This window comes from Notolepis coatsorum, assembly GCF_963971535.1.
Source record: "Notolepis coatsorum genome assembly, chromosome: 14".
Lineage (NCBI taxonomy): Eukaryota > Metazoa > Chordata > Actinopteri > Aulopiformes > Paralepididae > Notolepis > Notolepis coatsorum.
The window spans coordinates 58,066,710-58,079,886 of record NC_140178.1 but is presented as its reverse complement, the minus strand read 5'-3'; the positions used below and the strand labels follow the sequence as shown (position 1 = coordinate 58,079,886).

Below are 13,177 nucleotides of genomic sequence, written 5' to 3'. Positions count from 1 at the left end.
TTGCCCTCTATAAAGAAAATTGTTGTGAATGAACTACAATTATCTATTAATTAATTAATCTATTTATCCAGAGAAGGTTGATGAAGGTTAACACTTTTAAGAGCAAGCCCTGCGTCACACATGGTTCCATTTATACATTCACACCTTGTAGCTGCTCAATACAACCTCAGTCTTGTGCTGTTGGCCACCAAACAGTTCCACTGTAGTGTAGTTAATGAGGGAGGGGAAGCACAGCTGGTCATATTAAACTGGCACCTTTCAGCCGCACATATATATATGTATAGACTATATATTTATGTTGATGAATGAATTTATCATAAAAAAATTTGGTGGGTCCAAAATGGATGTTTACATGTTGCAGGCATGTATCCCTTCCCTACTTCCCATTTCCCCACATAGAATTCACGTGATCTGATAAATGAAGTGCTGGTGCTCTAGTGCTACATCTAGTGGCTACATTGTATCTATAGCACCTTCAAGTTCAAGTTCTTTATGTCAAATACACAACAATACATTTGCAGGTAATGCCATTTTTGTGTTTCGAGCTCAGTCATCTAGTCATGTCATCAATAATGTCTTGTTGTATTTCACCGTCGCTGAATTTTTACATTGGTGGTAAAATAGAACCAAGAGAGACACACACACAGTTGACAGGTGTGTGAAGCTTCCCCGCATTACATAACTGCTCCCCCACGCTTTCCAGTCGTGTATCGTCGTCATTGATCGTCTCTGTCACTGCCTCCTCCTGCCTCATCGATCACCAGCGGTCTCTTCCCATTCGCCGAGGTGATGATGCTGCTGATGTCACCCCCCGCCCCCTCCCTACCCCAACACACACACCCGCCACCAGCAGCAGCAGTCGGTTGTACAGCAGGCAGGAGGAGGAGAACAACGGAAACGATGGCGACCGACGGGCGCTTCCCAGCAGAGTCCGTTTGATAGCGCCTATCTCTCTGACAAACCCGACTCGACGATGGAGGGAAACGTCTTCCCCGACCAGGAGCAGCTCCTGCAGTTTCTGAAAAAGCTTAAGGAGGTGTTCGACGTGTGCGACGAGGATGCCGACGGCTACATTCGGGTGGAACACTTCATGGACCTCGGTCTCCAGTTCGGCCAAGGAGATGAGGTAAGAGGTTCCTCCTCCTCAGCATCATTCCGTGGTTTCGACCGTGAATAATTATTATGCACCGCTATACTCGTTCATCAGGGACCTGAATCGGGGTACTAGCCTGTTTACATACGTCCATTTGTGTGTGTGTGCCACCAATTCAATTAATCAATACCATCCTCTAATATCGATCAGTTAATTGATGAATAAGTTGCTAATGGTCGACTTGGTTATTGGCTATTAATGGAGCAATGCTATGGAGACGTTCCTTTATTGTACTGACCTCACCTATAAATAGACCATTTCACTTCATGAAGGATTTATAAAGGCCTACAGCCATCTAATCAGAGATAAACTCTTTATATCTGTCTGCGTGTGTGTGAGAGTTGCACGTCTGACATGTATTTAGGCTACATCTAGTCTAGACCATTAGGCCGCCAGGATATCCTATTGCTATTGTACTTGATAATAATAACCCAGGCCATCGATGTTCAATGTGAAACGCAAAGCCTTTCTTGACAACCAGTCATTCTGTGTGCCATGTTGTTGCCGACGATTATACAAGGAGCCCTAGGAGGTGTTGTAAATAACGAGCTGTCAATCTCAATCCGTCACGTCGCGCTTGTCTGAGGTCCTGATGAATGTTTTGTGTATGTGTCCACAGATGAAAAACAGCTTTGTTTGTTGTTGCCACTGCCGTCTTCTTTATTAAAGACCATTCCGTTCTTATCCGTGTTATTGCATAATTGGTATGATCCCGGCTGCTCAGCTGTTGTATTTTTGGTACCTGAAGCTTCATGCTAATATTAATAAGCGACATTGAAACACGTGTGTGGTGTGTGTCTGATGTAGCTAGGCCTGACCCCTCTTTAGTCAGTTATTAATCCGTTTGATTGGTCGTAGTAAACGATCGTATCGATACTTTATTCATTGATTTGTTGTTTTTTATGTTTTTTCCATGCTGAATGGGGTTTCTCTTTTAAAGTGATTAGCACATCTCTGGTGAACACTAAATTCAAAGAGGCCCTTCTGCACAATTGCATGGAAAACACAATTTTACAGATCCACAACATCCTATGATTATTAGTCATTATTATGGTTATTCATTTCTTTAGCCAATGGACATGCCTCCTTGTGCTATAAATTAGGATGAGCGGAGTGCTTACATGTGGAATCTGTGGAATCAAACACAGAATTATCTATTTATTATCTAATTACAGAATTGGCACAGCAGACAGCTTTATTTCACAGGTGGCCTTGTCGGATGAATGGGGGTGGATGCGCTGGCAGCAATAAGGTATAAGGGTGCCTTTTTTAAATGTCTTCATCTCTTGCACACAGACATGGCGCTTTCTGTGGGGGGGCTTTTGGCACTTTCCAAATATGTAGTCTAATGTTTGGCGTCCTTCATGGTAATAAAATGTCTCCTTTTGTGGGAGAGATAGCTGGGACACAGTGACTGAGTGCAGACAGGTTGGAATGTGATAATAGTTTGTGTAACTGTAACTCCTTTTCTGATTTAAACACAAAGGTTTATAAATGTGAAAAGAAAAGCAACTCTACTCTACACTAGTGTGGTGGATGCCTTGGGGCTTTGTGGGTAAGAAGCAGACAACAGACGGGACACTTGTTTTGTTTTCTTTAGTGGGATTAAGTTGCAGGGGGGTTACATAGGTACAAGGTTCATGATGGCCCAGTATTAGGGGTGGGCGGTTGAATCGGTATACCGGTAGAAATAGTTTATTGAGCTTATTACAATAACGTTATACCCAATACTTAATACCTATTTTCAATAAAAAAAAGTCTGTTACCATTTGTAATAATTAACTCAGTCTGAAACAATTCAATTTAGTTATCCAGAATTTGAGTGTGTCCGTCCGTATAAAATAGCAATAATTAACATGAACATAATTACATTACCTCAACAGAAACAGCTCTCTGCTCATTGAATGGCAGATTTCTTGAGTAAAAAGTATTTTGGTGAACCAGGATGGTATTTTGGTCCATGTAGCACAACAGCCACAACTTAAGCATGTCAGTCCATAGCAATAGTTTATTAGCATTACGCGTAGTAGTAAGCAACATGTTATTGACATCATTTGGAAACATACAAACACAAACCGTTGTTTTTATCTTTTAGATGACGTGAAGGTGTATTCCAACGCAACAAGCTTCAACTCCAGTCCTAATTTGTTACCTTGTTCACACACACACACACACATATCTGTGAATCCAGCTGCATTGCAAGGTAAACACACACGCGCCTCAAGGGATTTCAGAATGAGACTTCTTTTTGCACTAGATTTATGTTTCAGCGGTGAAAAGTGGACGTATGTTATTTGGTAACCAATAAAAATAAGGGGGAAATATTTTTACAGGACATTATGACCACTTGGAAGTAAAAAAGAAAAGTTTTGTACTGCTTCTAAAACAGTTTCTTTATTATTATTATATGAAAAACAAATAAACCGTGATATATACCTTTACCGTCCAAAATTTGAAATATACTGTGATATAAATGATCACTGAGGCATTTCAGATAGCATCATGAGGTGTGAATGGTTCAATAGCAAGACAATGAACACCCCTTAAACATTAGCATGACTGCAGACCTTCAGAGAGTCATCCACGCCTTCATTTCATCTAGATTAGACTACTGCAACTCCCTCTATATAGGCATTAACCAGTCTTCCCTGTCCCGCTTACAACTGGTACAAAACGCTGCTGCCAGACTGTTGACCGGAACCCGCAAGAGAGACCACATCACCCCTGTCCTTGCCTCCCTTCATTGGCTCCCAGTACGCTACAGGATAGATTTTAAGGTTATCTCCTATTTGTTTTTAAAGCCCTTAATGGTCACACACCCTCCTACATCTCAGACCTCCTATCCCCCTATTCCAACACCAGGTCCCTCAGGTCAGCCGATCAGAGGCTCCTGACAGTCCGGAGGTCTAACCTCAAGCTCAGGGGGGGCCGTGCCTTTGCTATCGCAGCCCCTGAACTGTGGAACAGCATCCCCACCTCCATTAGGCTCGCCCCCTCGATAGATGCCTTCAAATCGAGGCTCAAAACCCACTTCTACCTACTAGTTCAAGTTCAAGTTCAAGTTCTTTAATAGTTGTCATACAGAAGTACAGAATACTTTCATACAAAATGCTTCTTACTGTTACGCTCCAGAGACTGTGCTAGACAAGATAGTATCAAATAACATAATAACATAATATAGCATGAATTTAGAAGAAGAAAATGAGGTCACAGTGTTCGGTATAGACATATGTACAATGTTCTGAGTTACCATATAATATACAATACACAATACTATGCAGTGTACTAATGTACAGTACTATCTAGTGCAAAGCAGAAATGGGATGAGGTACAATTTTAGGTACAATTTACAGTAAGGTGTACGAGTTGTAGTGCAATCCTTCATCCATAAATATAAAGTGTGGGGAGTGGGTGCTACAGTGTGTTTGTTTAAAGTGGGTGTGTGCTATAAAGTGTGTGGAGTGGGTGCTACAGTGTGTTTGTTTAAAGTGAGTGTGTGCGTGTGGATGTGTGTGCTATGTGCGTTTGGTGGTTGTTGTTGTGTAGTGTTCATTCATTGTTCGTTTAGCAGCCTGATGGCCTGGGGATAGAAGCTACTTCTGAGTCTTTCTGTGCTCGCCTTGAGACTCCGGTATCGCTTGCCTGACCGCAGCAGTTCAAAGAGGCAGTTGTTCGGGTGACTGGAGTCTTTAATGATTCTCTTAGCCTTGCCCTTGCAACGCTTGTAGTAAATGTTCTGGAGGGTGGGGAGCCCCCCTCCAATTGTGCGTTCGGCTGAACGTGTCACTCTTTGTAGTCTGCTTCGGTCTTTTGCAGTGCTATTCCCAAACCAGGAGGTGATGTTGCTGGTCAAGATGCTCTCTATTGTACATGAGTAGAAGTTCTTAAGGATCTTCTGGCTGACTTGGAACTTCCTTAGGCGCCTGAGGAAGTAGAGGCGTTGTCGTGCCTTCTTCACCACACTGTTAATGTGTGTGGTCCATGTCAAGTCCTCGGATATGTAGGCTCCGAGGTACTTGAAGCTGTTGACTCTCTCAACCGGTGCCCCGTCGATGCTGAGGGGGCTGTAGTCCTTGACCCCCGACCTCCTGAAGTCCACAATCATCTCCTTTGTTTTGCTGACGTTCAGGGAGAGGCTGTTTTCCTGGCACCATCCCGCCAGGACCTTGACCTCTTCCAGGTAGGCCCTCTCGTCGTTGGCAGAGATCAGGCCCACCACCACTGTGTCGTCAGCAAATTTGACGATTGTATTGCTACTCCGCTGAGCCACACAGTCGTGTGTGTACAGGGAGTAGAGGAGGGGACTCAGAACACAGCCCTGGGGGGCCCCTATGTTGAGGGTGATGGATGAGGAGGTGCAGTTGCCTGCTCTCACCACCTGGGGTCTGCCAGTCAGGAAGTCCAAGACCCACTGGCAGAGGTCATATCCCAAGCCCAGGTCCCTGAGCTTGGCTATGAGTATGGAGGGGACTATGGTATTGAATGCCGAGCTGTAGTCGATGAATAGCATTCTCACATAGTTCCCCTGCCTCTTGTCCAGGTGTGATGCTGCTGTGTGCAGCACATGGGATATGGCGTCCTCCGTGGACCTGTTGGGGCGGTATGCAAATTGCAGGGGGTCCATGTTGATGGGGAGGGAGGAGCAGATGTAGCCCTTTACTAGCTTCTCAAAGCACTTCATGGCTATGGAGGTGAGAGCTACAGGGCGGTAGTCGTTGAGGCAAGCAGGCTTGGATTTTTTGGGTACAGGGATAATAGTGGACTTCTTCAGGCAGGTGGGGATGACAGCCTGTTCTAAGGACAGGTTAAATATGTCAGTGAATACTGGGGCCAGTTGGTCGGCACAGACTTTTAGGACGCGGCCGGGGATGCCGTCCGGACCTGCTGCCTTCCTGATATTCACTTTTTTTTAAAGGTCCGCCTCACCTCATGCTCTGTTACCCTGAACACTGCGCCTCCATCAGCAGCCGACCCCCCCCCCCCATTGCCGAGGCTTGTGAGCTGGTGTTGTTATTACCAGCATCAAACCTCGCATAGAAGGTATTGAGGTCGTTTGCTAAGGAGATGTCACTGTTCAGTTTGAGGGAGGCGCCTTTGTAGTCTGTCATCGTTTTGAGCCCCTGCCACATAGCTCTAGAGTCAGCTTGTTCAAACTGGAGTTCAATTTTATCCCTGTAGCGCCGTTTGGCCTCTGACACTGTCCTCCTTACGTTGTGTCGCGCCACCTTGTGGTCATTCATGTTGCCTGCCACTAGGCCGTCGTTGTATGCTTTGGTGCGCTCTCTCAGAGCTTCACGGACGGATTTGTCTACCCAGGGTTTTTGATTTGGGTAAACTTTCATTTTGGTAGTGGGGATTGTTTCTTTCACCCTAGTACAAACATAGTCCAGCACTGTCTCCGTGTAGGCATTAATGTTATCTGTGTCGCGGAACACAATCCAGTCTGTGTGGTGAAACACTGACCGGATCGTCTCTTCTGACGTCAGATCCCATTTCTGCACCTCTCGCGAGACTACGGGAGTACTTTTAATTCTCTGTTTGTACTTTGGTGAAAGAAAAATTGACGCGTGATCTGATTTACCAAAGCCACTATCAGAATGAGCCTTGTAGCCACCTTTAAATTGCGTGTAACAGTGATCTAGGATGTTACCGCCTCTGGTGTTGCAAGTCACATGCTGATAGAAGTCAGGCAATACCTTTCTCAGATTGGCGCTATTGAAATCTCCCAGTACTAAAATGGCGGCGTTAACGTTAGCCACTTGTATTCTATTTACCTCGTCGTGTAGTCTGGAGAGCGCAACCTTGTTGCTGGCTTGCGGTGGAATATACACTCCGATCAGGACGATCGCCGTTAACTCCCTTGGGAGGAAGAAAGGACGACACTTGATGGTTATATATTCCAGTTCTGGGGAGCAGTGGTTGGATAATTCCTTCACGTTCGTTGGATCACTCCAATTTTTGTTAAACATGAAGGCAATACCTCCTCCACGTTGTTTACCGGACTCTGATGACCGATCCTTGCGATGGATAAAGAAGTGATCCGCTGGTTGAATTGCGTGATCTGGAACCTCCGGTGTGAGCCATGTTTCGGTGAAGCAAAGGACATTGCAGTCCCTAACGTCTCTTTGATATTGAATCCTTGCTCGGATGTCATCCAGTTTATTGTCTATTGATTGTACATTGGCTAGCAATATACTGGGCAGTGGTGTACGGTGGCGTCTGGATCTCAGCCTGTTACGGATCCCAGCCCTCTTTCCTCGTCGTCTTTTCCTGGGCTCTGGGAACAAAGGGTCTGGTCCTAATCTCCGGAGAATTTCTTCAGGCCATTGATGCGGTTCGGAAAGCTGATCCAGCGAGTAATCCAGTTGGTAAGTTTCCCGTAATCCAATGTCTATGAGTGACTGACGGTCATATACATTAAATGCACCAACAGTTGGTACGCACAAAACTCTAAAAACTATAAATATTAACAAAAGTAAACACAGTCTCGACGGAGCGAACAGAGAGGCAGCCGGTCGGAGCGGCGCCTTTCCCGTTCACTGACTCATGCCCTGTTTTTCTATGTGTTTGCCTGTGTGTCCTCCCATAAAACGGAGTGTGATTGTTGTCTATATGTATCTTGTGTATTTACCCTCTGTACAGCACTTTGGTTGACACCAGTGGCGTCGTTAGCCCTGGGCTTCCGGGGCTTTAGCCCCGGATGTTTTTCTCCTAGCCCCGGATCTAAAAAAAAAAAAAAAAAAAAATTGTTTACATTTTTTTTTTTTTTTTTTTTTTTTTGCTTTTTTTTTTTTTTTTTTATGTCAGCATCCCCATTGTCTTTGCTGAATGTTTGTTAGTGTTTGGTATTTTTTGTTGGTTTTTAGTACTTTTAAACATTTTTAGTAAGTAGTTTTCATTTGATCCTATAATTTTTCATTCACCGATTTGTGGACTTTTTTTTTAGTGTCCTGAAAGGCGCCTTATAAATCAAATGCATTATTATTATTATTATTATTATTATTATTATTATTATTATTATTATTATTATTATTATTATTATTATTATTATTATTATTATCATCATCATCCAGGAGGGAAAAGACACTTTGGATAGTAGGGACTGCATCTCTGCCTGTCCTGACCAGGAAACACTTTGCAACTGTGATCTCCTCTGGCAATAGTTGGATATTGTAATGTGTGGCGAGGGGTTGCAGCAATTCCACTGAGAGAAACTGGTCTGAGGCTGGATAACATGCCTGTATGCCTCTCATAAGTTGTTATCCAACTCATGAGAACCTGCTCTCAAGCTCTGGATAGAACAGTCTCTGTCTCAGCTGATCTCCTGAGCTGAGGTCTGAGCTTGTGCCACAAGATGCCATTACATATGGCCTTTGTCCTGTCATACATGTCCACTGCCATCTCTGAGGTGCGATAACCTTTGAGTGTGTCCTGCACTGTGCTTTTAAATAGTACAGATAGGTATTGAAGATGTGCACTTTAACGCAGCAGCACCTGGAGCCTCCATACCCATGTCCAGTGTCCACTGACAAAGACATGCTCATGATACTGTGATAAACTATAATAAGCTTTAATCGAACCCTGGTTAATTTCCTCGGATAGTCCGGTTGGTTTGGGGTGGTGTGAAAGCTCATTCACTCTTGCAAGTGAACCCTGCATTTGAGATGTGAATGCAAAGCGGACCAAAGGCAGGAAAATACCCAAAAATCTAATATCTTTTTTATGAGACTTTTTTTTTCGATTGCTTAAGCATGATTTTTAAAACGGGGCCCGGTGTTTCAAAACACACAATTAGCACAACCACACACACAATTATCAGAACACCTCAGATCCTTTGCTAAATTAAACACTTGTCAAAACCATACACTAATTTAAAAAAACTACATTTTGTTACTATATGAAACACACGTTTTATATGGCTTAATTCTGTTTGAACCAGTTACTCACACTGCTGTGCTTAACCTAAAACACATTTAGCTATTCTACTTCTCAGTGATTAGAGTACTGTAAGTGAAGTACGCAGAGAATGTGCAAATATACAATAAATTCACCAAACACTACACAAGACCAATGCTGTAGACTGATGAAAATATTATTTATTTATCTACATATACCCAAATCAATGATGCAGACTGCTGGAAAAAAAACATTTTCTCTCCATATACCCAAATCAATGATGCAGACTGATGAAAATATACATTTTCTCGCCATATAACCAAATCAGTCAACATTTCAACATGGAGAATCACAACAAAACATGTCCCAGTTTTCATGCTACTATGTGCATAACACTGTAAGCTCAGCAAATATCAGACAAACATAAAATACTGTATCCAGTAGGCCTACAGGTTAAAATTACAGTAAAACAAAAACAATTTTGAAAAAATGTAAATAGAGTACAGAAAATACTAGACATTATCTCTTTGCCTAGCTGGATCTGGCAAGATACTTTTTTGCTCTGTGTATTGTTTTGCAAAAAGTGTGAGGCTGACATTGTGCTTATAGAGGTGCAAATCTGGGCCTATGTTTTGCTCCTTGAGTGTAATGTTTTGATAATTGTGTAATACTTTTGATTTGAGTGTAAAAACTGTAAAGACTAGAGATTAACTGTTTATTTCTTTTGTACATAGGCTGTGCATATGTTTGTTTGTTTGTTTATTTGCTTATGTGTATGATTCTTAACTGTTTTTATTTTGTTATTGGTGTATATGTGTGTATGTATGTACAGTATATGTATATATATATATATGTGTATATATGTATATTTGTACTCCTGTTGGGGCCTCTTGGACCAGATCAATGTTTTATCTGGCTAAATAAAGGTTAAATAAATAAATAAGAAACTGATGATTTGGTCCTGTTAACTTTGAATTTTCTATGGGGACTGCCCAGATCCCTCTCATGGACATGGACCTCACTTTGAGAACCTCTAATGATTCTAGTTCTTCAGTATTCATCTCTAATTACTCTAAAATTGCGTATTACTGTGTTTAAAAAAAAAAAATAATAATAAAAAAAGGGGGGGGGGGAAACCCCCCTCCACCCCCCTGGGCTGAAGCCCCCAATGTTTTCTAACCCTAAAAACGCCCCTGGTTGACACGCGTCATGTGAAATGTGCTTTATAAATAAATTTGATTGATTGATTGATTGACTATAAAAGAAATATAAAAATAGGGAAACAATGTCCAGGCACGCACTCCATGTTTTTCCAAATTTATTGGCAGCCTGTAATCATGACGTTTCAGTGTGAACACACCTTCTTCAGAATGGCTTGCATGAAGGGTAAGTGACCCTAGTATATACAAGTCAAACAGGAAGTGACAACATAGGAAGTGACAACACATTCCCACAAGAGATCTGCAAAAAAGTACAAAATACCACTTACAAGCACAACCTTTTCAGAATTATGTAAATCAAAAAGAAGCGTGTAAATCAAAAAGAAACGTAAATCACAGAGATATATCTATATATAGTTATATATATATATATATATATATATATATATATATATTTTTTTTTTATACAGATTAGGCCTACATCTTAAACTCTAAACAAAAACAAAAACACTCATGACCCATATAAGCCATCTTTCAATTATAAATATAAAGAATGATAAATGAAAATAGTAAATCGAATGAAATGAAATAATCAAATGAAACGGGTCAAAACATTTTCCTCATTGAGGCCTCTAGGCTCTAGACAATCCAGAAAATGAATATAAAAGCATTCCCTTTGTAGCAAGAGCCTGTCTCTGTCGCCGCCTCTTGGTGGTCTCAAGACCAGCTCTATACCCATGTATTTTAAGCCAGAAATATCATGTCCTAACTTATTAAAGTATAAAAGAAAGAAATGTAAGGAAATGTATAATATATATTAAGTAATGAGTTTGCACCCTGAATAAATGTAAAGTTCTTCGCATTGTTAAGGGAACATGGACATAAAATAATTAATAGAAATACATTTGCCTTTGCATGAGATTTATCAAGACACGGTTAACAGCATAACAAATATAAAGTAAATAATGTATTATGTACTGGGTAACTTCAGTACATTACACTTGTATGTGCTCTTACATGCTCTGAAGCAATTAATTAATTCACTGTGTGTGACCAGAACAATAGACTGGAGCAACTTAACATCATTATCCTAAACAGTCATGTGCCGATGCTAACATCCAATGTACAGTTTCCCCCCCCCACCCCACCTACCCAACCTCCAATGTACAGTTTCTTCCCCCTCAAATGTATATACTCTCTTTTTAGACTCTTTTTGTACTCATAAACAGTACTGTATATTTGTAGATCTGGTATGTCATAAATGTCTAGATGTAATGTCACAGTGACCAATCGCAGCCACTCTTATTGTCTGGGACCAAATACGGCCACGCCCCATTCCCAGTAAAAAGTGGGAATCTCTAGAATGGGTTTCGGGCGACGCTGTATACGGAAGTGACGATAGACAACACTTTCTGTTGTCAGTAGATGGCAGCATTGGTTTAAAATTAAAAGGTGTAAATGTTGAAAACTACATGAATACATTTCCCAAGATCCTTAGCACAGATCACAGGTCACTGGGATGTGTCTATTCTTCGCCGTGATCTGAACAGCAGTAAACTATTACTGCGACCTCGGTATAGCGACCGCGAATGGTAAACTAATTATCTTAACAAAAGTGCGCTGGTAGCATTACATATGTTGTCTAAAGGGGGACATATGGTACAATTTAAGATTTTAATGATAATCTGCATATAAAGGACAACATAAAGCATTGAGAGGTACTGGATCAATCTGCAGCAGATAAACTGAAGACCATACCACTGTCCAATGATACCATAAGTAGGCGGATTGAAGAAATGTCCGATGACATTGAACGACAGACCACAGCTTCCACCAAGGCAGGTGCTCACTATGCATTACAGATGGACGAATTACACATGGCAAACCATGCTATTGTACGTGTTTATGTGAGGCATGTGTGGGAAGGACACTTACAGGAGCAACCTCTGTGTTAGATATCTTCCCACCACAACAGCAGAGGACATTTTCATAGCTAAACAGTGAGCATGTACATGAACACAGTGCTTTCAGAAGCTGTGCAAAGACCAGAGCAGTGAGCATGTATATGAACACACGGTGCTTTCAGAAGCTGTGCAAAGACCTAGGCCAGGGGTCAGCAACCTTTACTATCAAAAGAGCCACTCTAGACCTATTTTTAAATAAAAACGCAGAAGAGGAGACAAAACACTTGTGTCTGTAGGCCGACTTTGAAATAAAACCCTGAACTATTCAGGTATATTTGAGTCCTTCCCTTATTTGTGGAACATTTATAAAATAAAAAGTAGTCCACTTTGAAAAAAGACTACCATGTGTAGACCTACTTTGAAATAAAACACAGAAAAGGAGAAAAAACACTGGGATCTGTAGACCTACTTTGAAATAAAAATAAAACCCTGAACTATGCAGCTCTATTTTAGTTGTGGGATATCCTGAAGAATGTTCTCAGTCAACCGAGGTTCAGTTAATAATAAGGTTTATTAACTGGACAGATAGAAATATACATAGTAGTTAGAGAGAATAGCTGAGGGGCTCGCCCCAGGTGATCAGCTGAATGACCCAGGTAGAGACCAGGAATGCTGTCGGGAGGAGCCTTATATAGTTAAAAGGGGGGGGGGGGGGAGTGGTCCCATTTGATGGGTCAAATGGGTGGGGGACGACGACACAGGATGGGGGACAAAGGGGAGGGGAATGTCTTTACATGAGAGAGTTGGGGAATTAATGTGTTATTCCAGAGTCCGCTGGAGCAAGCCAGAGACAGCCGGCGATGCGATATTTTATTTGTTTGTCATGACAAACCAATTACATAATCCAACATATGTGTAAAGGCACAACATATTCCAGTTAACGGTATCTTTTTTTAATGATTCGTTACGGCGCAATCAATACTTCCATGCATTCGGGACCTCCATGTTTTGGGGGTATTCATCAGACAAATCGGATCCGGGGATTCGGCTCCCATCAGTCGGGC

The 13,177-nt window shown here is 41.9% G+C and overlaps 1 protein-coding gene across 1 annotated transcript in view; it reads left to right on the top strand.

Annotated features, from left to right (window-relative positions):
- Nucleotides 1–973: 973 nt before the first annotated feature.
- Nucleotides 974–13,177, top strand: part of rab11fip4a (RAB11 family interacting protein 4 (class II) a) — a gene marked incomplete at its 5' end in the record, with an annotated part of 191,530 nt that continues 179,326 nt past the window's right edge. The window contains one exon of the mRNA XM_084329938.1: nt 974–1,126. Within this exon, the coding sequence (XP_084186064.1) occupies nt 974–1,126 (153 nt within the window). The remainder of the gene's footprint in view (nt 1,127–13,177) is intronic.